General features: G+C 48.4%; 1 protein-coding gene across 1 annotated transcript in view; it reads left to right on the top strand.

Annotated features, from left to right (window-relative positions):
• Positions 1-26,442, top strand: part of CDR2 (cerebellar degeneration related protein 2) — a 133,646-nt gene that overhangs the window by 59,327 nt on the left and 47,877 nt on the right. Inside the window, exon 3 of the mRNA XM_078665129.1 lies at positions 12,765-12,913. Coding sequence (XP_078521255.1) covers positions 12,765-12,913 — 149 coding nt within the window. The remainder of the gene's footprint in view (positions 1-12,764; positions 12,914-26,442) is intronic.

Genomic DNA, 26,442 nt, shown 5'->3' with positions numbered 1-26,442 from the left:
CTTTAACAACAGTATACTAGAATTAGAGCAGAAAGCAAATGTTGCAGAGAATTATATGCCTTTGCTGCTACAATTGAAAAACTTCTGTCCCCCAGACAAAAAGAAGATTTATAATTGGGTATTCATGTTTTTGCCATAGCTTTGTAGCTCACGCCAACGTTGTAAAAGGCATTTACTTGCATTCCTAAATCTACGGCTACACACACGGAACAATGATTAACATTGCAGCAATCTGACGACAAAAAAACACAGCATCAACATATTATTTCACAACAGAACCCACTCAACCAATCCGAAAGCAGAATCCGGTGTTTAATTGAATGCTTGAGATCAAGGTTTGAATTCATCCGCATATGACAAGGACCCACTAGGGCAATACAACGAAATGCAAATTTGTGCAACTTGCAATATTATACCACTTGTGTTTAGAATTACCAACTTTGTGTTTTCCACCTTTCCTACTGGTTGACAATAGTGCTTAGACCGGTCACTTAATGCCAAACAATTAAAAATTTGCAAACATTCGTGACAAGAATTTTCAATTCTATTAAGGACACGGAGGCGAGGATTATGCTTTCTCGATTTCTTTACTACAAACAGCAGCCAATAGGAACACAGTAAAGAAACGAAAAACTACAAATCCCATGAGCACTTAGGCAACCATAGAGAGCATATCCCTATATAAACAACCATAGAGGGCAAGACTTCCTCTTTCTTTGTCCAGGAAAAAATAAATCAATAAAGAGTCAATTCACGTGGAACCGAAGAACAGCCCGGAGGAAACATCCGAAGGGAGCAGGAGACGACCAGCACGAGACATCCCAAGGAACCAAGGAGCAGGAGACTGGAGCAGGCAAAACTCCACAGATCCAGAATCCGAAAGGCTGGAACCAAGGCAGGAGAGAATTGCAGAATCTCCCTTCTGGTCAGAACCTAAAAGAAAATCAGAGCCGTAATACGCCATCCCAATACCATGGAAGGTAAAATACAAAGGGAAGGGAAAATGTACAAGAAAACATGTCACAAAGCCATAGCAATGAGAATATACATGAAAAATGCATAAAAAATACATTTGGGTGGGATAATCCTCGCCTCCGTGTCCTTAATAGAATTGAAAATTCTTGTCACAAATGTTTGCAAATTTTTAATTCTATGGCAGGACAGGAGGCTCAGATTATGCTTGTTTAAAGCTGAGCCACCACAACAGAAGCAATGTCCACAATGGGTTTGAAATAAAACGTTTTAAACACAGTATCGGAAGACCAATCAGCGGCCTTCATAATGTCCGTCAAACTCACACCAACAGTAAAAGCCTTAGAGGCCATGGCACCCCGAGTGGAATGGGCTCTGAAAATGGAGATATCAATTCCAGCCTCAGACATAAGCCAACACACTCAACGGGCCAGGGTAGCCGGCGCCACAGGCTTAAAAGGCTTCTGCAAAGCAATCGGCAACTGACCAGACAAATCCTGACAAAAAGGAGCAGTACTTACCTCATAATCCTTTATGCATTGGACAACACATAACTGTGGATTCTAGGGAAAAGCCGGATATGTCACAGAAGACATATTACATTTGGTGCGCCGGGAAATTGTAAAAGTGACCCCGTCCGGAGAAAACGAACGCCCCACGAGTTCTAACGCTCGCACATCAGAAATGCGTTTACAAGACACCAAACAAAGTAACATCGTCAACTTTGCTGAAAGTTGCTTACGAGACAAGGAAGAGTTGGGAGGCCAAGCCTCCAGAAAACGCAACACAATGGAGACATCCCAAAGAGCAACATACTTTGGACAAGGCGGTTTAACCAGCCGAATGCCCCGAAGCAATTTTGAAATCAAGGGATGCTCCCCAACAGGCTTCCCGTCAACAAAATCGTGGCCCGCAGAAACAGCGGAACGAAAGGAATTGACTGTCCTATAAGCAGAACCAGAAGAAGCTATGGAAGCAAGAAAATTAACAACTAAAGTAACATCCGCTGAAGCGGGATCCAAGTTCCGTTCAGAACACCAACCACACCATCGACGCCAAGCTGATGCATAACGCTTGTGCGTGTTGGGGGCCCAAGCTTCCCCGATAAATCGTGTAGCGTCTCCAGATAAGCCAGGGACTTTCCAGCGTTCCCCGAAATGCGCCACGCAACCAGCCGGAGTTGACCGGATAGAATCAGAGGATGCGGGTTGAGCAGAGGATCCAACAACAAGTTCCACTTCCGTGAATGCAGGAACGGCGTCGAGCAACTCATCTCCAGAAGATCCGGAAACCACACCTGAGCCCTCCAAAGAGGAGCTATCAGAATGACCTCCAACTGGAAGTGCTTTGTTCGAGCCAAGACTCGCGGAACCATCGCGAACGGGGGAAACGCATAGCAAAGATGAGGGGGCCAAGTCTGTAGAAAGGCATCTCCGGATCCGGACGCCAGCTGTAAAATCTGGGCAACTGAGCATTGAGGCGAGAGGCGAAGAGATCGATCCAAGGCCGACCCCAGAGGCGAGACAGGTTCCGAAACACTCGGGGATTAAGCCGCCAATCGCTGAAATCCAGAAGATGGCGAGAGTTCCGATCGGCCACCTGATTCTGGCGACCCGGGAGATACTCTGCAATAAGAGTGATCTTCTTCTGAAGGCAGAAGTGCCAGAAGTCCTTCGCAATTTCTGCCAAGAGCTTCGACCTCGTCCCTCCTAGTTTGTTCACATACCGCACCGCAGAGATGTTGTCCATGCGGAGCAGTATGCAACAGCTGGTGGCCTGAGGAGCAAGACTGCGGATCGCAAATGATCCCGCCAGAAGCTCCAGACAATTGATGTGAAGACTCAATTCGTTTTTTGACCAACGGCCGCCCGTTGTCATCGACCCGCACCGGGCTCCCCAGCCCCAAAGACTCGCATCCGATTCCAGCACCACATCCGGAGTCGAGCCGAACAGGGCTTTCCCGTTCCAAGCCTCCATGTGGTCAAGCCACCACACCATCTCCGACTTCGCGTCTGGGGACAGAGGAACAAGATCGGAATAGCGAAGACCCTTCTGCAAGTGTCTGATCTTGAGACGTTGCAGGGCCCGATAGTGCAAGGGACCCGGAAAGATCGCCTGAATGGACGAAGCCAACAGTCCGAGCGATTGATCGTAAGGACACACTCTGTTTGGACAACAGTAACGTCAACTCCCTCCTGATAGACCTGATTTTCTGGGAGGGCAAGAGCAGTTGACAAGAGACCGAGTCGACTAGGAAACCCAGGAACTCGATCGACTGAGAGGGATGTAAAAGAGATTTTTGAGGATTCACTAGAAGTCCTAGAGACTGCAAGAGATCGACCGTCCACGCTAAGTGGGTCTGCAGTTGGACAGGACACTGAGCCATCAACAAAATGTCGTCTAGATACACGATCAGACGCACCCCGCGTGCCCTCAGCGATTCCATGACTGGTCTCAGAAGCTTCGTGAAGCACCACGGAGCGGACGAGAGACCGAACGGAAGAACCATGTACTCGAACCACGTCCCTAACCACTGGAATTGGAGGAAACGGCGATGAGGCGGAAAGATGGGGACGGACAAGTAAGCGTCCTTCAAATCCAGACGAACCATCCAGTCGCCTTTGTGAAGGAGATCCCTGAGAAGATGGATGGCCTCCATCTTGAAGTGGCGATAGACCACTCCGTTGTTGAACTCCTTGAGGTTGAACACCAGGCGAGAACCTCCCCCTTTCTTCTCCACCAGGAACACACCAGGAACACATTGCTGACGAACCCCTGAGGATGCAGAGAAGTCCGCACAATGGCTCCCTTCACCAGAAGGGACTCGATGTCTGTGGAGATGACGGCCTGATCTCGTTGGGAAAAAACAAGGGGAGAAGGGACGAGAGTTTGATGGGGAGGATGGTAAAACTCTATGTGATAACCTTGAACTGTCTGTAACACCCAAGCATCGCTGGAGATTGTACGCCAATTGGGAAGGAAAAATTGCACTCTGCCCCCCAGGACAACTGTATCGTAAGGAATTAGGCTCACCTGCGATTGCGAAATCCTGACGTCCTCCCTGTTGTCCGCCATAACCGCCTTTAGAGGCCTGCCCACGGCCTTTGCGGGAGGGGTAGAAATTGGATTTGGAACCGGAATAGGAAGAATGCTGACCTCCTCCTTCCTGGGACTGATTGCCGCGTTGCTGGCCTGAACCACGGCCGAACGAACGTCCCTGGGAGCGTCCGGCCCTGCCAAAAACCGGGCGGAACGCCCTGCGGAGAGAAGATTGCGCCTTATCCAGGCCACTGAACGTAGAGACGAACTTCGTCAGCTCCTTGAGGAACGGCTGACCAAAGAGAAGGCCCTGGGCAAGGGATCCTGACTCTGAAGAAGCCAGTTCCGTCAAACGTGGGTCCATTTTAAGAAGAATGGAACGGCGACGCTCCGTGGAAAGAGCACAATTCGCATTTCCCAACTGGCAAATAGCCCGCTGGGCCCAACCAATCAGCTCGTCCGGGTCGATGCCAGAAGCAGACCCCTGAGCCTGGTAACCTAAGTCCAGAATTTTAGTGAGCGGGCCAAGTAGATCCAACAATTTATCTTGGCACAGACGCCAGGATCTATCAATGCCCTTCTTGGGGTCTTTCGTGAATTTCTTAAGGTAGGTAAGGATAGTGGGATCTACTTCAGGAGTCTCAGAGTTTGTCTGCCAGATCCGGGCGAGGACACTCGGAGCGAAGACGAGAACGCACCTCCTGATCAAAAGAGTCCCGAATGTGGGCCTGGACGTAATCTGCGACCTCAGGAGCAGGGAGCCAGGACTTCGAATTCGGATGGACAATGTCCGCAGGCTCAAAGGTAAGCACCGGTGGATGCGCAGATGCGTCAACAAAATGCTCCTTCCTAGACTTCTTAGCAGGAGGACCAGAGGGACCAGAAGAGGAGGACGAGGAAGAGGTATCATCAGTATCCGGGGTAGAGGGTACAGCCTTCCTAGAACCACTGGAGCTAGACAAAGATTTAGCCAACTTCACAAAATCCGATTTGTGAGGATTCCCTGGGGATTTGGAAGAGAGCTTGGCAGACGTAGAAGAAGGAATCCAACCTTGTTGCTGCGCATAGTCAGTCAGATGACGCTTCAACGGCCCAATGGCACGGACCAGCGCGGAATTTACAGAGTGTTGCACCCCTTGGTCAAGTGCATCGACTAAATTATATTCAAAGGAGCCCTCAGGCTCCACGTCGTAACAGTAGTCGTCCTCCTCTTCATAACCAGCCATGGTAAATATATTGAGGCTGAAAGGAGAGGTAGACAAAGGCCCACACAGACAGAAGGAACCGGACACAGAAGTGACCCAGTCAGGGGGAGTGACAACCCCTCAGCAAGCCAAATATGGAGAGGCACACGCTCCCCAGAAGAACTGGTAAAATGTGGAGGGACAGGCTTGCACCAAAGCCACTCTAGGCAATGCCTCTATTTATTATACAACCCCAACCCTGAAGAGGAAAGGGTGTCAATCGGGAACACTCCGGCAGGCAGTGGGCACAGGCTGAGAAGAACGCCGCCTCTAGTGTGTCAGAAATCCGTGAGGCACACGGAAAGTAAACAAAGGGCCGTCGCGCATGCGCAGACGCCCGCCTGCAATACGGAAATAGAGCGACGCGCGACTGTAGCGAGCGACCGCTCGAGTCCCCAGTCCCACTCCACAGGCGACTCGGGCACAAAGCGCCCGAGCACAAAGCGCCCGAGCACAACGAGAGGCGAACCCGCGCTCTCACAGCACTGATGGTGAAACGAGAAGCCGAAATAAACACAGCGCAGCAGCGGCAAGGCAGACGCCGAAGGCGGCGAAATTAGAAAACGCTGCAAGCAGTCCAGCGCAAGGAGCGCGCACAAGGCAAGCACAAAGCAAGCAATATAAGAAGTACAATAGTCAAATACAATGAAGGAAAAATGACTTAACTGGCTGCGAAGCAGCAAAGAAAGAGGAAGTCTTGCCCTCTATGGTTGTTTATATAGGGATATGCTCTCTATGGTTGCCTAAGTGCTCATGGGATTTGTAGTTTTTCGTTTCTTTACTGTGTTCCTATTGGCTGCTGTTTGTAGTAAAGAAATCGAGAAAGCATAATCTGAGCCTCCTGTCCTGCCATAGAATTTCTCCCTCCATGGCTGTTTCCCTGTTGCAGAGATGGGCGAGCCTCATTAGAACACTTTCAAAGTTGGCTGCAGTGCGCACAGACCGCACACAGCAGAAATTGTTTACTTTTGACGTGGCTCGAATAAACACTGATCACAATAGCAAATAAAAATCCCATTAAAACACCTGTGTCCGCTACCAGTTTTCCAAACAACAAAGCCCGCCGATATCTATGTTTTGAACATTTTATTTGAAGTAGATTCGGGAAACCACTACTTTGATATATTAGTGAAAAGATGGTGGCACTTTTGAATAACTGATTTGACGCATCTTCTCACTCAAACTCCAGGCGGAACGAAATTAAGAATAACGGTGGACAGCTGTGCAAAATAAATGTTCTATTTTACCAAGCACAGTGCATGCTGTGCTGCGTGATAACTATAAAAAGGCTATTTATAAATACGCTGCTATTAACCTGGCTCAGCTGAGGTGGTGGTCATATCTTAGAGTCGATTGAAATTCGGTAGCAAATGAGAAAGAACTACTGAGGCTATTCTGTGCGCGACTCGCCTGATGGGATAACATGGTTTGATTAATGTTTATTTCTAGGAAGCAGACACACGGCAACTACAGACAGCAATAAAGTACAATGAAGCTGCTGTTTGCCTACCGTATAAAACTGACATTTTCGCAATAGCGCAAATGTACTTTTGTGCAGTCCTCCCTGGAGTTCCCAAACGTCAATCCATATAGTTTTGCTGCGTTTGCTCAGTGTGCCACCGCTGGTTTATCCACCTCTTGCTTGCAAGCCTCACTGCGACTGCTAGTGGGGAGAGAAAACATAAACCGCAATCATGGAGGCATAGCTGCCAAGGTTTGAGATTTCCATGTTTACATTCTCCCCAGCTCCTAAATGGGCATCTCTGGTCGTTATGCTACGTCTTCTCCCTGGTTTCTGAAAATGTGATCTCAAAAAATCTCCGCCCATACACGCACAACCGTGTACAACAGGCACTATTGTGTTTCTTTGCCACAGGTCCTGGTTGAGATGCCCCTGCTAACATCACATATTCACTGTAATGTATGCCTGTCTACCACTGCCCTTTAGTTTTCGTTGACTAGGGGCGGGAAAGGACAATAGAGAGGGCAATAATGGCATAGGAGTTGGCAGTAATGAGGCATCAGAGGGGGCATTAACAGGGAGATAGAGCAGGCAATAATGGCATAAGGCAGGAGAATAAATAGCACACGGAATAGCTTAATTACAGGGCAATAAATAAGGAAAAGATGCTACTTTAGAAAGTGTAATAATACTGCATCAGAGAGCATTAAGAGGGCATCGGGGAGGGGGTTAACATGGCATCAGAAAGGACAATGGTTGGGCCTCAGAGGTGTTAATAACAAAGCATTATGGGAAGGAATAACTGCAAATTAAATAAAACTATAACCGGGCATCCGAGAGAATAAAAGTGGTGCTTCAGATTGGGTAATAGGGCATCTGAAAGGGAAGAAGAGCGAATCGGAGGGGCTATAATGTGATGAGGGGAGAATAACAAGGCATCAAAAGAGGACAATGATAAGGCGTCAGCGAGGATAACTAGACACGACAATATGGCAGGGCAATAACCAGGTGCTGGATACAACAACGGGGCATTATAGAGGGAAATGAAGCCTCAAGACCTGAAATTTCATGATACCTACTTGGGACACAGCCTGGACGCAGATGTGCTTGTGTGCCCAGAGGCTGAAGACAGGTGGCGATTCTAGGCAGCAATTTACTCTGCCTGCTGGCTGTGGCACTGCAGGCAGGTTGAGCTCAGACGAGGCTCCAATTCCGGGACCATTAGCCACCCGGCCCGCAGTCTCCACACACACATGCTGTTGTGAAAGTTCAGTGCGGGCCGCCGAGTGATATTGTCCTGGCGGCCGCTTGGCGCTGAAATCCCTGGGTCAGTTCTCCGAATAGGTTGCATTCGGTACTAGGTAGGGATAAAAATAATAACACCGCTGTCTGAGTGTGGCGGTGCCAACTGCCTGCTGCAGCTCTGGGAGCTGCGCCATTACTGAATTTGTGGCGTAGCCCCAAACCACACATATCTAAGCCGGACGTATTTAAATCTTTGGGAAATCTCATACCATATCAAATAAAAACATAAGCTTTAGGCTCTTACTGCAATTGTGACTCCACTGTTGGGACACTGGTGTCTTGTGAGCTGCTTTGACGCCGTTCTCCCAGCCACATGCGGGACTCCCTGCTTCCGGGCTTCAGGCCACTCCCCCAACCATGCACAGCCGCCTGACTTCTGACTCTGGTTGCTGCAGTGTTTGCCACAAAGAAAGAATACTGTTTTTCTCCCTGCAGTTACATTTCAGCATTTTGAACTTTCTCCTCCTCTCCGCTATTGTTTTCTTTCCGCCAGCTGACTGCAAATAGTCTAACTAAACAAGGAGGGTCCACTTCATTGCCTCCTTCCAGCAAGGAGAACGAGGCAACAATGACGTAAACAGCACGGACAAAAAAAAAAGGGGGGCGGGAACAGCTACTGAATCCCTCCCCTCCAGGACTCCGTGACCTGCCTCGTGGTTGCCATAGCAACGTTTCTGGAAATCGGCTTGCGACACCAGAAGTCAGGTCACGGAGTCCTGAAAAGGAGGGAGTGTAGCAGACAAATGCTCAAAACAGGGGCGTTGTCCAATGGCAGGCCTCCGTTTCGCGAGGCCAGCCAATGGCAGAAGGGGCGTGGTTTCATGCCCCTTCTTGTTTACAAGAACTCTCGCCTGCAGCAGCGCATGTGCTGCAACGCAGGCTTCGACCTAAAAACGAGCTGTGGAACATGAAGTTGAAATCTGACTAAGGGTCCAAAACCAGTTTGGAATTTTAACCCGTGTATAGAGTTTAATGCTACTTAGCATTGTAAAGCCATGCAGCGGTATTTGCATGTGCGCCAGGTTTTAGCTTCCTATTTAGCCATTTGCTCCGAGATACAAGAATAATAGGCAGAGCCTATTTTTTAGGCCGCGTCTGAGCCAGCGTGCATGCGCCGCTCTGTGAGGCTTCTTTTAATCACTTTAAACTTCTATATGTGGGTCTGACTCCCCCCTATGCATTGGGTTGGCTGTTGCCTTTGTCAGTTTGTTATTGTAGTCTGCAAATGGCTAAAGGCGGGCGCATGTCACACCTTTTCTAAATGTTCACTCCCATGGCGTTTTGCTTTCAGGAGCGAGCAGTGGCGTGCAGGCTGGCAGCTGCATTCCTCCTGGGTCAGGTTACAAAGAACGCGTGCTTTTGCTTGTTTGTTTAATTGTGTTTAGAGCTGGCTCCCCTGTGACTTGTGCTCTGCAGCCCGTGGTGACCAGACGTGGGGCGCTCCTTGGTCAGTGATTAATCCCTAATTACCATGGTTTGAAGTGATAAATGAGCATGCGGCTCACCTGAGCGCACGTCGCTGCGCTCGCAGAGTTGAAATCGTGCGCCGCCGTCCCCTCTCCCAGACATGGGCCAGGCCCACAAAGTGCAGGTCACTCGGACAGGGCAGTGCATTAGCCAGCCTCCACTGTGAGGCTCCGCCACATCGTTGAGCTCGCAGAGTTGAAATCCCGCGCCGCTGTCCCCTCCCGCTCCCGCAGACACGGGCCAGGCCCAAAAAGTGCAGGTCACTCGGACGAGGCAGTGCATTAGTGGTCCTCCGCTGTAAGGCTCGCCAGCAAGTGTGAGCATTAAGACTTCAGCTGTCAGGCCTCTGGGAAATTAATAAGGCCTGACTGTTTTGGAGTGTAAGGTCACCGGCAGAGCTTGCTCCTGTATAACATTTCTGTTTTTTGTTGTATCTAACAAGGTTTTCAACAAAAGAAACGAGTCTTTTGTGCTGCTTTGAGATTCATCGCGGGCCAGGCAGCCGGAGCTGAGGACTGACTGTTGAATTTTTACAGAAGCAAACATTGCAGCAAGGAAACGCTTCCCAGCTGTAGGAAGGTTATTTACACAAGTTCTGCACTTGCGTTTTTACAGTTATTTGATCGCATTTGTAGTCTCTGCTTCTTTGGGGCATGCAGAGTAACAAAAGAACCGCCAGCCCCAAGCTTTAAAAGAGCATTCACAGGGGGCAGGAAATGAAATTGCCGATAGAAAACGTGTTAAAGTCTTATTCAAATTTGCTTTGCGTGCATTTTTTCAAGGCAGTCTCTGCAGACACCTGTGCAGAAATGCACACTATTGGTTTTCCTCTATAAATACACCTCGAGTCCTAGTCTAAATCATTAGATGTAGCTTGCCCTCCTGTTGAAGAGAAAACACTGCAGTAGATCTCGGGCCATCCTAATGTTTTACACAGCGATAAAGTCCGCGTATGTATTTTAGACTACAAGGACAAGCACTGACATGGGCTGTAGTTCATGAGTTCAAGGGTTTGCAAGAACCGTGCACATTGTGAACCGGACTTGTTCATTTCCAATCTTGACTTCCAGCTGTAGACCATGGGAGCTGTCGTGGAGGTGTGGTATGGGAAGGATTCACAGTTCCCTTCATGACGCCGAGGCATTAGGGTTATAGTCTGGCATCGGTTTTTACAAAACCATGCATTCCGGCGAGCCGTAGTCTCGATAAGCTGCAATTTATAACTTCAGTACGGCTAATAATAGCTGAGCTTCTACGTTTCTTAGGTCCGCGCGCATATAGCACATTGGCTCAAGATTTTTGCTTTACAAGCAAAAACCTAGACTTAATTAGCTACTCCTACCTGGGATTTATGTAATAATACATTTTAAAAGGTAAGGCCTGCACGATGCAAGTTGGTCCCTGGTGGTGTCACTAATAAGTTTTGTGATTTCACACAACAGGAGCTCTGGTAAAAGGGCGCTCATGCAACATTTTAGTGGAAAATGCAAGTTCAATCGATCCTCTGCAAAAAAACAGAACGTGTATTTAACATGGCCAAAGGTGTGTTGGGACAGAAGGAGAGATCACAAAAGGTTTGGATTTTCCCAGCCGGTCCAGCATGTGTGGTCTCGCTGTGCCTATCAGACGAAGCCTTCTGGTTGCACGAACATTGAAGCTCAGGCGTAGTTTGCTGAATGGTTTACCTGAGATTTCCCAACATAGAAAGCTGTACCTATGCATCAATCAGAGCCTAAGAACTTCTTGGAGTTTCCTGTTGTTCAAATGGGTATAATTTCAGAAATTTCTATATTTCCTTTGCCTTCATTGCTTGATTTTGCTTGTGACAGTGTCACTCTTAGTCATTGAAAATTCATTAATAATTACACTGGAATTATGAAAATGTCACGTATCAATCTGAAACCTTGGCTAGGTCCATTCCAATCACTAATTTACTGCAACAAGGCCCCTAACACCATACTGCAGCAGGTATACAATCCGCAAACGACACATCAAAACCTCGCTGCACTTCTGCCAGACCTCTCGTTCCGCATCAGAGCATCACTGCATGTTGCTGCACTTGACTGATGGTTCTTTCACTGCAATGCTGCCAGGGCGTGCTCACTATACAGATGTCCCTTTACACTGCAAAACATCCCCCAAAGGACAATTGAAACTGCTGTGTAAGCGGCCATGCATGAGTGCAAAAAGAGGTTTTTTTGGTCGACCCTGGGCAGCGCATGCGTTGGGCTGCTCTGCGAGACATGCTGTATTAGAGTATGGACTTGAAACCCTGCCCACATTTGTCACTGGCTGGTGTCATTGTCCTTTGTAAATGCTAGTTTTAGATGTATAAATAGGCCTGCTAGTCCCTCCTTAGTACCGCCTTGTCTTCATTTGTAACCTCGTATGTGGACTGGCCCTTTTACTTCTGTTACACAGTAGGTCTTATTTAGTCTGTGAGCACTATTTTCTTTAATGAGTTTCTCCTACTGCAGGCACCACATGCCCTCCTGCAACATTCAGTGTGCCATGCACGCTTTCACTTTCAAAGAAGCAGCCAGGGACAATGGCTGCTTCTTTGAAATGCAATAAGTCTCGCATTTACAAGAGTTTGAGCTGTTGGCATTGTAAATTGCAATTCCTTTAATTTATGTGTTATCAAGACCGGTCGATAAAATGCATTGCTGTTTGCAATGTCAATAGCTTAAACTCTAGCAAATGCGAGACCTATTGCATTGCAAATGCTTGTTTAACCTGCTAGTGCAACTGTTTTAATCACTACCGTGCAGCTAGTCGTAAATCCTGAAGTAAACATGCAAGCAGACTTTTCTTTCAGATAGCACTAGTTTTTTTGTGGTTTTTTTTGCATTTTTTCTTATTGCAATCATGTTGTACCTTGAGTGATATTTGAAGGAGGCCTTTTTGTCTTTTTTCTTAATTGTTAAAGCCTATGGGCGCAGGTTGTTGGGTTGCTGGACCGCTGTAACTCTGTATTAACATTTTACATTTAATCTGGTTGTAAAAGAACTGTCCTGAAGTAGGTAACTAGCATTCTTTAAACAATCAATTTTATATACACCCTTGAGATTCAGACATCACCTGTTTTCGTGATATATAAAAATAGCAGACAACTAAAAGTTCATGTTGCCCTGACTAATTCTTAGACTGCTAGGTGTGTCTCATTTTGTGATGAAAATTAGACTGATGCAACCGTGGAAACCATACCAATGTATATTTGGTTTTCTTTCCAATAGCTTTGCCTTACATGTTCAGTTATGTCTTTCACCTCACAGTACCTTGCAAAGCAGTTGGATCTCTTGCGTCAGTCGAATGATCAACATGCAAAAGTCTATGAGCAGCTGGATGTTACAGCAAGAGACCTGGAGGAAAATAATAAAAAGCTTGTTTCAGAGAACCGAGCAGGACAACAAAAGATCCGTAGGTAAGAATAGTTCACCTTGAGCGTTCTCTTTACCCCAGGAACAAATCCCTTTGACTGTTCTCATGCCTCTAAGACCTTGTGAAATGTTGGGAATGTATCAGCCTCCGCCACAAACTAGGTAGGGCCCGAGATGATAAATGCCTGCGAAACTGTGGTCCGAAGAGTACCTTCCTACATACATTGTGTGGGAATGCCCTAAACTTAAAGAACTCGCTGAAATGAACTGGGGAGGGGTTTATTAGGTTTAATCTGTTATTTGTAGCCTAGTCGGGATTTTACAAAACAAACTTCAAAACTAAATAAAAGCAAGTCACTAAAGTACACAGAAGTAAATGGCACTACCACCAGAGTTATAAAAGTAATGTGCAAAATTTATTTGTAGCCTCCCAAATGGGTTACATTCTAAAACATAATACAAAACGATTACAATACCACCTAGAGTGGTAGCACAGTATATAAAAACAGTCAAAATGTAAAAAAAGGTTGACGCGGCGTTTCGGTGCTAATCAATCTTGACACCTTCATCAGGACATTAAGGACATTTGACTCCGTATCTGTATCTTATGTTGATATAGCTTATCAATTGCTTTCCAACTCGATGTCCACTTCTCGAATAGTTATCACCGTTGTTTTTAAAGTTCTTGAAGATAGAACACAATGTTTTATATCTGCACGGAGGGGCCACCGTTGTCAATAGAAGTGACTTATTTTTTCGATAATTTTTTTCCTTTATTTGGGTAATTTCTCCTTGTGACCAATTTTATCTTAGTTAGGTCTATAGGTACGGTTGAGTTAATCATATCGGAACGAAGGAAACAGCACGGAGGAGCAGGGAGGCCGATTCTAAATCATAAGAGACCGAATTTCCTGTTCATGAGAAACAACTGCAGGGTCGGTGAAGATTGATTAACTCAACCGTACCTATAGACCTAACTAAGATAAAATTGGTCACAAGGAGAAATTACCCAAATAAAGGAAAAAAATTATGGAAAAAAGAAGTCACTTCTATTGACAACGGTGGCCCCTCCGTGCAGATATAAAACATTGGGTTCAGGACCATCAGATTTGTCTGGTGGCAAATCATCTGGCCGGAGTTCTGAACGTTCGTGCAGACAGTCTCAGTCGACAGTTCTCTGCCGACCACGAGTGGAGGCTTCACCCGGAGGTTGTTCACGACATCTTTCGGATGTGGGGGACTCCTCGGGTGGATCTATTCGCCACTCGCGAGAATGCTCACTGCCTTTCGTTCTGCAGTCTCCAGTATCCGATGCAAGGAGCATTGGGGGACGCGTTTCAGCTGAGTTGGGGAGATCAACTCCTTTACGCGTTTCCTCCCATACCTTTGATTCCTCGGGTTCTGAGGAAGATTCGTCAAGACCGGGCCCAAGTCATATTGGTCGCCCCGGATTGGCCAAGAAGGGTGTGGTACTCAGACCTTCTCCGCCTCTCCTCTCACCCGCCGCTCCGTCTCCCTCACAGGGCAGACCTCCTCTCTCAGATGGAGGGGCAGGTTTTACACCCCCACCTCCAAACATTACACCTTCATGCCTGGAGATTGAACGGGGCAACTTGAGTTCTTTTTCTCTCCCTCACGAGGTGGTGGATGTCATTCTTTCTGCCAGGCGTGACACCACTAAGTCCATTTACTCCTATAGGTGGTCAAAATTTGTTTCTTGGTGCAGGGAGAGAGATGTTGACCCTTTGAAGGCTCATTTGTCTAATATTTTACAATTTGCCCTTTATCTGGCGCAGCAAGGTTTGGCTGTGGCCACGGTCAAGGGGTATCTTTCTGCCTTATCGGCATTTCTATGTTTGCCGGATCAGCCATCTCTCTTTAAATCTCCGGTGGTTTTGAGATTCTTGAGGGGTCTCATAAATGTTCCCTCCTACTCCTTTTGTTGTTCCTCATTGGGATTTGAATCTTGTGCTGACCTTCTTAATGGGTTCTCCCTTCGAGCCCTTGCATAAGTGTCCATTGAGGCTTCTCTCTTTTAAAACGATCTTCCTCGTTGCAATCACCTCGGCAAGGAGGGTAAGTGAGCTTCAAGCTCTAAGTTCCAAACCCCCATTCCTGACCATTCATGCTGAAAGGATGGTTCTCAGGACCAGGGCTGCTTTTCTGCCTAAGGTGGTGACTCCTTTCCATCTTGGGCAGTCCATTACCCTTCCTACCTTCTATCCTCCCCCTCACCCGTCTAAGGAGGAAGAGAGACTGCACCGTCTGGACCCTAAGAGGGCGGTGTCGTTCTATCTGGACAGGACTAAAGACTTCCGGATGGATGACCAGCTGTTTGTTGGTTTTGCTGGCTGCAAGAAGGGCAGAACGGTGCACAAGCGCACACTTTCCAGGTGGATAATCCTGTGCATCAAGATCTGCTACTCTCTTGCTGGTAAGGACCCTCCTGAGGGTATTAGAGCACATTCTACTAGAGCAAAGTCTGCAACATCTGCTTTGTCTAGGGGTGTACCTGTTGAGGATATTTGCAAGGCCGCGACTTGGGCCTCCCTCCACACTTTCGCGAAGCATTACTGCTTGGATACCGAGGTGAGGAGGGATGGCCACTTCGCGCGCTCTGTCCTCCAAGACTTCCTGGTGTAGCAGAGTGGGCACCCTCCTCCGGGAGTGGGGACTGCTGTGGGAATCTATTCACAAGGTGAGGAATCCACACGGCAGATGTATCTATCAGAAGAACAAGTTACTTACCTTCGGTAACGCTTTTTCTGGTAGATACTATATCTGCCTATGGATTCCTCACTGACCCACCCGCCTCCCCGTTGTCCACTCTGCTATACCTGGTCTTTCTGTATATATGTTTATACTATTGATTTAGTTCTATGTGTACTGTGTACATTGTATATTTGCATATTTGCTGTCGTTGGTCCGTCCGTGTGCCTCGAAGGCACGGAAAAAAGGGCGGAACTGACGTCATCACGCCGGCGTGGGCCTGATATGGGGTCGGTGACGTCAGACGGAGTCGCGCGCGATGCCGTGCTCCTGTGACGTCGCCCACGTCGGCGTACTACAAAGAAAATTTCCGAACGTTGCTGGCGCAAGGGGGATATTCACAAGGTGAGGAATCCACAGGCAGATATAGTATCTACCAGAAAAAGCGTTACCGAAGGTAAGTAACTTGTTCATTACTTTTATAACTCTGGTGGTAGTGCCATTTACTTCTGTGTACTTTAGTGACTTGCTTTTATTTAGTTTTGAAGTTTGTTTTGTAAAATCCCGACTAGGCTACAAATAACATAGATTAAACCTAATAAACCCCTCCCCAGTTCATTTCAGCGATCCTAGTCTGCTACAATTACAACAGGGACTTCCACATTTTTGAGACTGAATATCCCCCTCCCTGATATATACGACCGGGGAACCTCCTTTTCTTTGAGGCTAAACTTAAAGAATACAGGGTAGAGGTGGTATAATAACTAGAGGACACAAAAGGAGTATTGAGGAGCAGTATTGATGTGAAAGTAATACTGGGAATATGGGGGACTCCGATGTAACGCCGCACAAGCAAACACGCATTAACCTTGGTCTTTTAATTGCAAAGAGGGAAATCTTCCAGAATTGGGGTAGTACAATGCACCCGCGAATACAAGACTGCATGAGGTGAATGGATATGTGTCTGGTAAAGGAAAAAATTATCTTCAAGGGAAGGGATGCCCAAAAATACTTGAAAAGGTAGGAGGATCGTCTATAGAAAACTAGAGGTGCTGATTAGTATTTTGGGGTAATACAAAGACACTGTCGGCTCATGTAGTAACAGTAATGATGAAAGTAGCAGCTACACCACTTATCTTTTATGGGTTCCAGAGTAGCACGCTACTCAACAAAATTTCACCGAAGGAGTGTATGACAAAGAAGGCATATGTTGCCTCCAAGGTACTGCATGGTGGTACCTTCCAGCCAGCACCTACTTTTGAATCTTGAATGGATCAGGCTGGAGGAATGTTTTAAATAGTGTCTAAATTGCAAATTCTCATGAACTGTGAGCCTGAACTCCTCGAGGTAAGAAGTCCATGAGGTAGTATTTCAGCTGTGCGCATTTAGGTGGTCTATGATTAAGGGGAAATTCGGGCGTGATGGGATTTATGAAAAAGAAACTGCTTTGGATTGCTGCACACTTACTAAATGCAGATTCTATCCTATTAAAATCTGCTAATGTGTGCACAATATATTCATGTTAATGGAGTTGAATCATGGACTCTGGCAAGAGATACTTGAGGTAAGTGGTGAAGTAGAGAGGTTCCAGGAACCTATCTCATATTTACTGGTTCCCTGCAACAGTTTAAAATTTCAGGATCAGAAGGAGCACACTGAAAAGAAAGAGAACTACCCCAGGAAATGTGACTACATTGCGTGGCATAGGGAACTACTTCTGTAATTATCTCTGATCATAGCACTCTTTCATATCTTAACACCACAACAGACATGCTGTTGGAAAGGGGACAAAAAAAAGTTAGACTAGTCTATACTATCATTCATTAATCAAGAAATACAGATGTACATTTTATACGGATAGAATCGAAAGTGCTAATAACTCCCACAAAGAAATGTCCACCATATTGAAGTCTCTCAAAACACACGAAGAGAGAAGTGACAAAACTGCTTCTGCAGAGAGCTATAATAAGGTGGCAGAATTGTTTGCCAACAAAGTGACAAAAATCTATGACACCTTCCCAGTAGAAGTGCGACAGGGTACTAGCTCAGCCTGTGGAATGTAAATGTATTGCGACTTATATAGCGCACGTATCACCCGAAGGTATCAAGGCGCTTGCTTAGGGAACCCGTCCTGGTATTCCCCTGTGAGATACCCCGGCAGGGTATCCACAAGGTGAAAGCCAGGCATCCCGCCACGAGGGGCCGTAGTGGAGATTAAGCAAGCTATTGCCCAGAGTCGCAGAGTGTGACCCCGTGAGTCGAGTAGGCACCGGAGAGAGAATTGTCGAGTCCGTGGAATTTTTGAGCCCGAGACCCGCCGAGGCGGGGAATCGAACCCTGGTCCACGGCCGATCTCAGCTTCCGGGTCTGCCGCCTCTAACCACTGAGCCACGCTTCTCCACAGAGGAAGTCGGACAAACTTTGCAGGAGTAACTCTGGATGAATCTAAGATCCAGGAAATGGAAGAACTCCAAGGCATAGCAAAAGGAATAAAATCTGGCTCCCCTTTAGGACTGTCACGACCAGAGATAGTAATGGAGGGAGCGGACTCGATTATGCCATATATTGCGGAGCTCATTTAATGTTCCATTCAGACTGGTATGGTCCCCACCAAATAGAAACCATTGTTGGAGCACACAGTATTAAAAAAGCTACGCCTTATTTCACTATTACAGTTTGTGGCCAAGATCGCAGAGTAAATAACTAATAAACAACTGGTAGACCACATCAATATGAATGATCTATTGCACCCATCTCAGTCAGGTTTTAGAATGGCACACTCCACGGAGTCGGCACTACTTATGGCCACTAAAACTCTGAGAAAATATGCAGACGAAGGACAAACGGCTGCACTGATCCTGCTGTATCTCGGTGCGGCGTTTGATACAGTTTCATATAAGTTGCTTCTCCTAAAACTAGAGGCGTGTGGCATCAGGCGAAGCGCTCGGAGGTGGATGACATTGTTGTGCAACTTGGAAGCTCCGTTCGGAGAGAAACAGACACATCTATCAGAGTATTCCCCTGCTCAATTCTGTGCCCCACTCTTTTTAACCTCTATGTGGGACCACTGGCTGAACGAGTGGAGAAACAGAAGGTGTTGATCGTTTCCTACGCGGATGATACACAGCTAGTTGTACTGCTGTGTCAAGATGAGGATCAGGCAGCAATCCGCTTCTCCAAATGTTTAGAAGCGGTGGCAGACTGGATGTCGAACCATTGCCTCAAGTTAAACTGGAATAAGACCGAGGTACTGGTTGTAGGCAAGGCGCTAACGATATGGTCGTCCGCGTGGTGGCCTGAATCACAGGACCAACTACCTACCCCAAAAGCAGAAGTGAAAAAATCTCGGAATCTGGTTTGAGTCAGAGTTCACATTTGACAATCCGATTCGAACGGTAGCAGGGAAATGCAATGGGTCCACTAAAATCCTGAGGAAAGTCCTTAACTTGTTGCCAGCTAATGCCAGGAAAACCATAGTACATGCGGTAATAACTTCCCAATTGGATTATGGGAATGTACTATATCTTGGAGCTACAAAAAAAGGACTATCCAAATTACAGAGGGTACAGAATGCGGCGGTTCGACTGGTACTTAGTCTTCCACGAAGAGCTAACATGAAGAAAGCCCTGGCAGTACTACACTGGCTGCCAGTGGAAAAGAGTCATGTTTAAGGCAATGTGCCATTGTCACCGCATTCTATTAACCCCTTGGGCGCGGCCGGAATTTCACCACGGTGTGGCAAAATTCCACGTGTGCGCAGATCGGATGGCTCCCGGCGGCGTGCATGCAAGGGGTTAATTACGGCCCAAGGTACCTGCTACCACTACTAACCCAATACATCCCAGGGCTGAGTTTAAGATCTATGGGGAAGGCAATGGTGACAGTACCGAGAATATTTAGAGCAAGAATGGGGGCACTCTCCTTCAGGTACCTTGCAGCAAAAATCTGGAACACCCTGCCAATTGCTCTAAGAACAGAGCCATGCGAAAGTAGATTTCATAGACCGCTAAAGACCTGGCTGTTCGCAAAAACTGAATAGGTGTAATTTGACTGGTCATTCAACGTGCAGTCGCATCTTTCAGAGCCTATGTCTTAGCGCGGGGACAAACTGATGGTGTAACCATGCGCTCTACAAATTAATAAATACATAAATACAGCTCCTGTGTAGCGACAAAACAATACCAGATCTCTCTGGTAGTACTTTTTGTGTGTTGGACTGCATGGGTGTTAACTTCTCCGGTGTAACATGCAGTAAGTACTCTGTGTTCCGCTTTAACATGGAGGTAGTTAGTGTTCTTCAGTTCAGATGCCTGCTGGAGTAAAGCACTTGCTTGAGCTCGCCTGTCTGTTTCCGCACACGTGGGTGCCTTTTGATGTCCTCTATGTGAGCTGTGTAGTGTACAAGATCAAACCTATACAAACTGAAATGCCAAGTAGGATATTCACCCATATTAAATCATGCCTTTTTTTGCGCAGAGGTATGTTAGATGAGCTGCATGCTACTCCTGTTTAAAACGTTTCTTTTCTTCACCAGGTAAACCATTGAGTATTTGACCCATCTTTCTTTTTGTTATAAATCTTTTTATTATTTTAAAACAAGGAAAAAGGAATAGACATATTCGGTGCCACACATACATACATTGATGATAGGGTGAACTGGTACGATAGCAGGATAGACGTGGAGCAACAGAAGAATCCCTGAGAGGCCCGTGCTATTGAGTACAAAATAAGATTTGCAACAGTACAATCGATAAACAGTTTAAATGCGGACCCTCGAAACCCTCCCACCCATAAAATAAAAACAGCAGGAGAATCATGGCAACCGGACACTAGAATTTGAGGAACAAAATCAGGATATTTCGTCAATATTGCTAATAAAGGAAAAACTAAAAAGGAATTGAAAAAACGTAGAAACCATATGAGCGATAACAGAAAGAAAACAATAAACCCATCCCCCCACCCTGCACCCCTGAAAACGGCTATTGCCTAACCCCCAGTAGCAGTGTGTCTGTCGCCCCAACTAACTAGGTTCTAAAAGTAGAAAAGAGAAACAGTGGGGGAGGGCATTTCCGTATGAGCTCCCAGTCCCCCCCCCCCCCCCCCCCCCCCCCCACCACCAGAGACTAGCACCCCCTAAGATGAAAAATCAATAATATCTAAAATCACAAAGAATAAAGTAGGGGGAGCCGTGATGCACCGCCCAACCTCCGGTGGGACCAACCGCCACTAATTTTACATCCATTGAGGGCGTAATACCAACTACAGTCAATCACTCTCAGCCCTGGCTTTTTCGAACCACTATGTGAACCTCTCCCGGTGGGACCCTTACTTCGACAGGAGAAGCAAAGTGAAAAAAGAGTCTGACTAAATGCAGTACAAAACAATTCAAAGTCAGCAAGTTCTCCAGGACTTCAACAGCACAGGAACACTCATTCATGGAAGGATAGTCCCAACGTAGTTTCCTCCAAGATTGTACAGTCACTGAAGAGGGAAAGGATGGGACAGAAGTCCAAGAATAAGCACCCACAGGATTCTCCGGGAGGGGTACGCAAACCGATTCTCTCAAAGTCCGCGATAATGGTGGATATGGCAATATGTTCAAAACGCTGGGTTCAGGATTTTCCAGGAGACCATCTGAGGGCTGCAGCTCCTCTTGTCGCACGGGGTCCTCGTTCAGAATCAAGATATTTGTCGTTGAAATCGTAGCTTGCGGCAATACCTGAGATGTAACAGGGTCCGGTTCCACGCAATCCATCTCCAATAAGCCCGTCATTATTTTGTTAATCAGGGCATCCACATGTGAATGGAATGCCCCGATGGCTGCCAATACCGTATTCAGCGACGGCTCACGCTCCGTCCGGTCCATTTCTCCACGCTCAACACCGATCACGTTCACTTCCCCCGGGGAGCCCGGTTTCTCCGGGGGGGAACAGGCAGGAGCGGAGCGGACGGCGTTGGAGGGCGACTGATCGGTTTCTGCGGCAACAATATGTATCTCGCTTCCGTGAGCGAAGACCCAGACCCACCGAACCCCGTCATGACCCCACCGGGACCGCGGGTCAGGGACCTCCACCCCCAGCCACAGTCGTGCCACGTCACTCCTCCCTCGGCGTTGATCAGGCTAGATGAGCGCCGTCGAGATCGGGCAAAGAAAAAACCTCCACTGCGGTAGACCGGACCCTGATTGGATCTCACGGCCGATGTTGTTCAACTATGACATGGCCAGATAAAAACTCGAGGCCCCAGCTCTCCTGCTGGATTAGGCCGCAAACTTCAACTCGACGCAACTCCGTCACCCAAGCAAATTAAGTTTTCAGAATTGCTCCATCTGAGTGCGCATCGGTTCATCCACACGGAGGTCGGGCGTTAAATCAGGATTATCGACAGGATCATCTGGCAGGATATGGAGGTCGGCGGAGCCGGGAGCCTAAACGGCCATCTTGGTTGCTAGCGTAGCTCCTCCCCCATTTGACCCATCTTTAATCTTGATCTTATATGCTTTGTGCATACGCTTGTTATTTTTTGTGATCTATCTGTCCTCAAGTGCTGGAAGTTGCATTGGCAAACAAGAAAATGGCATATTAAAATCCTTTCCATTCTTCATAATGGCTACGTAAGACCCCATATGTGATCACTATTAGGGTTGTGCAAAATTCAGGTAATTTGCATAGTTATGGGAAATTTTGGTAAAATGACACAATTATGCAAAAATCAAATATGGTATTTGGGCTATCTTTCGCAAGGAATGTGTTTTCACAATCTGAGGAAAGGGCGCATTTTGCTCGTAATGAATGGGACAGGTAACACAAGTGGTGTGAACAAAATCTGCTCAGTCGTTTGTGCATTATTCACAGTAAAATTATAGCGCGAAAGCACAGGAGCAAAGCATTTACCCAACGTGGCATGATAAAGTTATTTTCATGAATTTAAATAAGACATACCTTGAAATTTCTGAACTGATGCATGATTACACAGGCATAACCGAAATTTTACCCAGGCCTGATCACAATCCCTGCTCGGAAGGAGGTTTCCAAAATAATATATGGACAGACATGGTTATGAAGGCATGTCAGTAAGTCTGAGTAGACGTGTTCCAAGACACAACAACGATCGAGCAGTGCTGGAATCGAAAACAAAGAATACTGATCACATGGGTCTATGGTATTGATCCCCTGTGCATAATCTATAACCTGTAGTTGACTGCCGTCACATTCATTCATCCATCTATTCATTTTTTAAACCTCGGCACTCTCTAATGTGAGGTTAAGAAATGTGTAGTTGTACTTTTGTACAGCGAGATCTGTAATGATCAAAGTCTGTTTGTTGCTGTGCAGATGACAATGAAGAACTCCATGTAGGGCGTGAAGCTTCAAGTACAAATGCACACAATATAGAACACAATAAAGGCCTCTAAGGCAAAGTGACGTGTTGGTATCTTCATTAAATTCATAAATATCCCATTCTCCTCCCCAATAGAGTCATCAGATTGGGAGAAGGTCCTACTGCCAAGGTGAAGCATCCTGGGAATTCAGTGACTCTTTTGCATGAAATTGTCAATGCAGCGTTTATTTTAGCTCTTTTAAAAACGTATGATATTAAAAAAAAGACTGGAGGAGCAATGCAGGTTTCTCCTTTGTTGGTAGTTTTAATAAAGTTAACACATCAAAAACAGAGTAAAAAAAAAAAATGTTGCCTGTAGGTAGGCATTTTCTTTCTCGCTTTGGTCCTGAAGAAGCACCAGGGATCTCCTCCAGAGACCATCAAGTGCGGGAAACATGTCGGGGGCGTGGCTTGAAGCGAGATGAGAGAAGACGTGCACGGGTAGAGCTCCTGTCTGAGCTCCCCTCTCCCGGGCCGCTTCTCCGGAATAATTATCCCTATCGGCCGCAGGCTACTGGCGGACCTGCACAAGACCCTCGCCCACCCGCGGACCGGCTGCGGAGCGGATCGGATGCCGGGATCCGCGGCGGGACACACCGAGCGGCGGTAGCCGGCACTGACGCGGCACCCCCTGGGATCCCTCACTACGCAAGGCTGAGGCTCGGACGCCGGAACTAGGCCTGACCTCACGGCCTGTGTGCGACCAGACCGGACCTGGTGGAACCCGCAAGCGGTGACAGTGGGAGCACCTGTGCCGCTGCCTGGGCACCATCGCACCGCTGAGCCCTCCCTTCCAGCGCCCCCGCCAGCGGCTGAGGTGGGGAGCCGGGGGAGACTGAAGACCTGGGCGAGGCCGTCGCCTGAGGAGCTGAGCGCGGAGGCGCCGCATCGGGCGAAGAGCGACGCGGCCGCATCGGCGGCCCCCCTGGGGATAGTGCCTGGCTACACTGGGGTGATATTAAGACACTGCCGGTGAGTGCCGGAGAAGGGGCGAGATCCACACGTGAACGGCGCCCCCCCCCCCCTTTACGCAGCTAACACGGCCGAGCACATCCTGAAAGGGCCCACGCGACCTGGGGCCCGGGGCTGTGAGATTACCCCCCCCCCTTCCACCTCTGCTGAATCACATCTGCTGCAGTGCTTTCCTCCTGAGGCGCGGAGAGGGTGCTGGGCTTTAACCGCGATCACCACCAGGCTACAACGGTGACTTCCGGTGTGCCCTGACACGGGGGACTGCCCGTACCACGCAATCTATACGAGGCACTGCTGTGTACCCCCATCTTCAACACCAGAACCAGGCCAAAGCAGCCAGCAATTGATACGGTGGCCTGGGACACGAGAGGAACTGAGGCAGTCCAGGAGTTTCCTGCTAGAATTCCGCCATCACGAGATGACGTTGTGAGGGGCGGATGCCCTTGATGCCCCCACCCTTGCAAAGATACTGCGCCGAGAGGCGCCCGGAGGAGCGGATTTAGCGGCGGCCCAGTGGAAGCATCGGGAGGCGGCCTGGGGCCCCCCACCCCCAGAGGGTAGGCACTACTCTGCGATCTGAGGCCCTAACGCTGCCTGCAGCCCTGCGAATTGCTGCGACGATTCGGCTGCCACACGCTGGAACACCCGCCCACCACTGCCCGTGTCAGGGGGGTGCCCATTAACGACTGCTCTGCCTGGCTAAGCGCCCTATTGCTATCGGCTGCTGTTGAACCTGCTGCTTGGACCCTCTTGTGGCTACGCCGCGACACCCTCGCCGCCGGCCCCGCTCATCGGCCCGGCTACGGGTGCCTGCTGAGGCCTGGGAGGGCTACGCTACTGCGACGCTACACAAGCTTGGTAGTGATTACAACTGTCCCCCCTCCCGGGACTGTTGAGAACCGCTGGCTTCCAGGTAAATTGCACAATTACCTAACGAAGAGAAACCCGGGACAATCCCGCTGGCGTGCAGGCCCAGCACAATTGCCATACCTGGCCCATGTCTGGAGGAGTGAAGACACGGACCGGAACCGGAGGCACGATACCGAAGGGGAAACTCTCCAAAACGGCGTCCAAGATGGATGCGGAACTGGTGACCTCCAATCGATCATGTGCTGGCTGTTATGGAACGACTAGAGGAATCAATGCAGCAGACACGTACCTCCCTTGAGACAAAGATAGACAGCGTAGCGATCGACCTGACTCATCTCAAAGCCGACCACAAGAAACTTCAAGATCGCACTATGACATTGGAGGGGGCGATGGCGACGCTGGAACCCACAGTGACCCAAGCGGACAAGCACATCCGAGAGCTGCTCAATAGAGTGAAATTTTTAGAAGAACACGCGGAGGATGCGGAAGGGAGGGCACGGAGGAACAACATTCGACTTGTGGGCATCACGGAGAAATGGGAAGGGATGGACCCTACTCGGCGAGTAGAGGAGTGGTTACGCGAACTGCTGCCTGAGGACACACTGTCGCCTTACTTTGTGGTAGAACGTGCTCACCGGGTGCCCACAAGGCCCCTTCCCCCTGGCTCTAACCCCAGACCTCTCATCTTCCGTGTCCTGAACTACAGAGACCGCGACACGATCCTACGAGAAGCCAGGAAGCTCGGTGACATTCAAATAGACAACGCCACATTGATGTTTTTCCCGATTACACTATACAAGTACACTATACATTCCTTCCTGGCTGTGAAGAGAAGGCTGCGACAGGCGAATCTTAAATACTCATTACTCTTCCCTGCAAGACTGAGGGTGGTGGCGCAGGACAAAACACATTTTTTCACCAGCCCTGAAGAGGTGGAGGCCTGGCTGGATGGGGGAGTGTCTGAGACGCCTAGAAAGGCACATGGAACCACGACGTCCTCGCGCTTGCGTGGACCGAGACGACGACGCTGGCGCAGAACACCCACCCGTGCCCAGGACACGCCACACCGCTCCCCGCCCGCGAATCTGATCCTGCAGGAACAACAAGATGCGCTCCGCAGGGTTACAGAGATCAGCAGCTCTCCGGCTCCGTCCTCTGCTCCGAATACCAGCCCGACCGCTCTTCCAAGCGACGATTAGGCAATCTACGGCCTACCGGACTCCCAACACTCTGCAGGCATCCCTGATGTTACACCGCAAACAGTGGACCTTCTTGGCTGACGGGGCCCAGAAAAAACTTGCTCCCTCGTGATACGGGGCAGATATGCCTGCGCAACTATCCCCAGACTCCCCTCAGGTGAACGACCTGCAGAATATCTAACGCAGGGATCCCCCTGCCCTGAGGAGTCGAGACTTATCAGGACGCAGTGAGTAACATTTTCTTATATACACATGAACCTGTCTGCCACACTGATGGATTCGACCCCTAGGCTACCGCCATAGACCTACCAGCGGCCCCTGTGCTGGACTTGCCAGCGGCGAGGACCCTGTGAGAACTCTTCTCCACATTCTCTGGCACAGGAGGGCAGTACCTGGACTGCACTGGGCGGGCGAACTGAGGGGCCTGCCAGTCACACACGGCC

This window comes from Lissotriton helveticus, chromosome 10 (assembly GCF_964261635.1).
Source record: "Lissotriton helveticus chromosome 10, aLisHel1.1, whole genome shotgun sequence".
Taxonomy (NCBI): domain Eukaryota; kingdom Metazoa; phylum Chordata; class Amphibia; order Caudata; family Salamandridae; genus Lissotriton; species Lissotriton helveticus.
The sequence above is the reverse complement of the archived record's forward strand: the minus strand, read 5'-3'. Positions and strand labels throughout refer to the sequence as shown.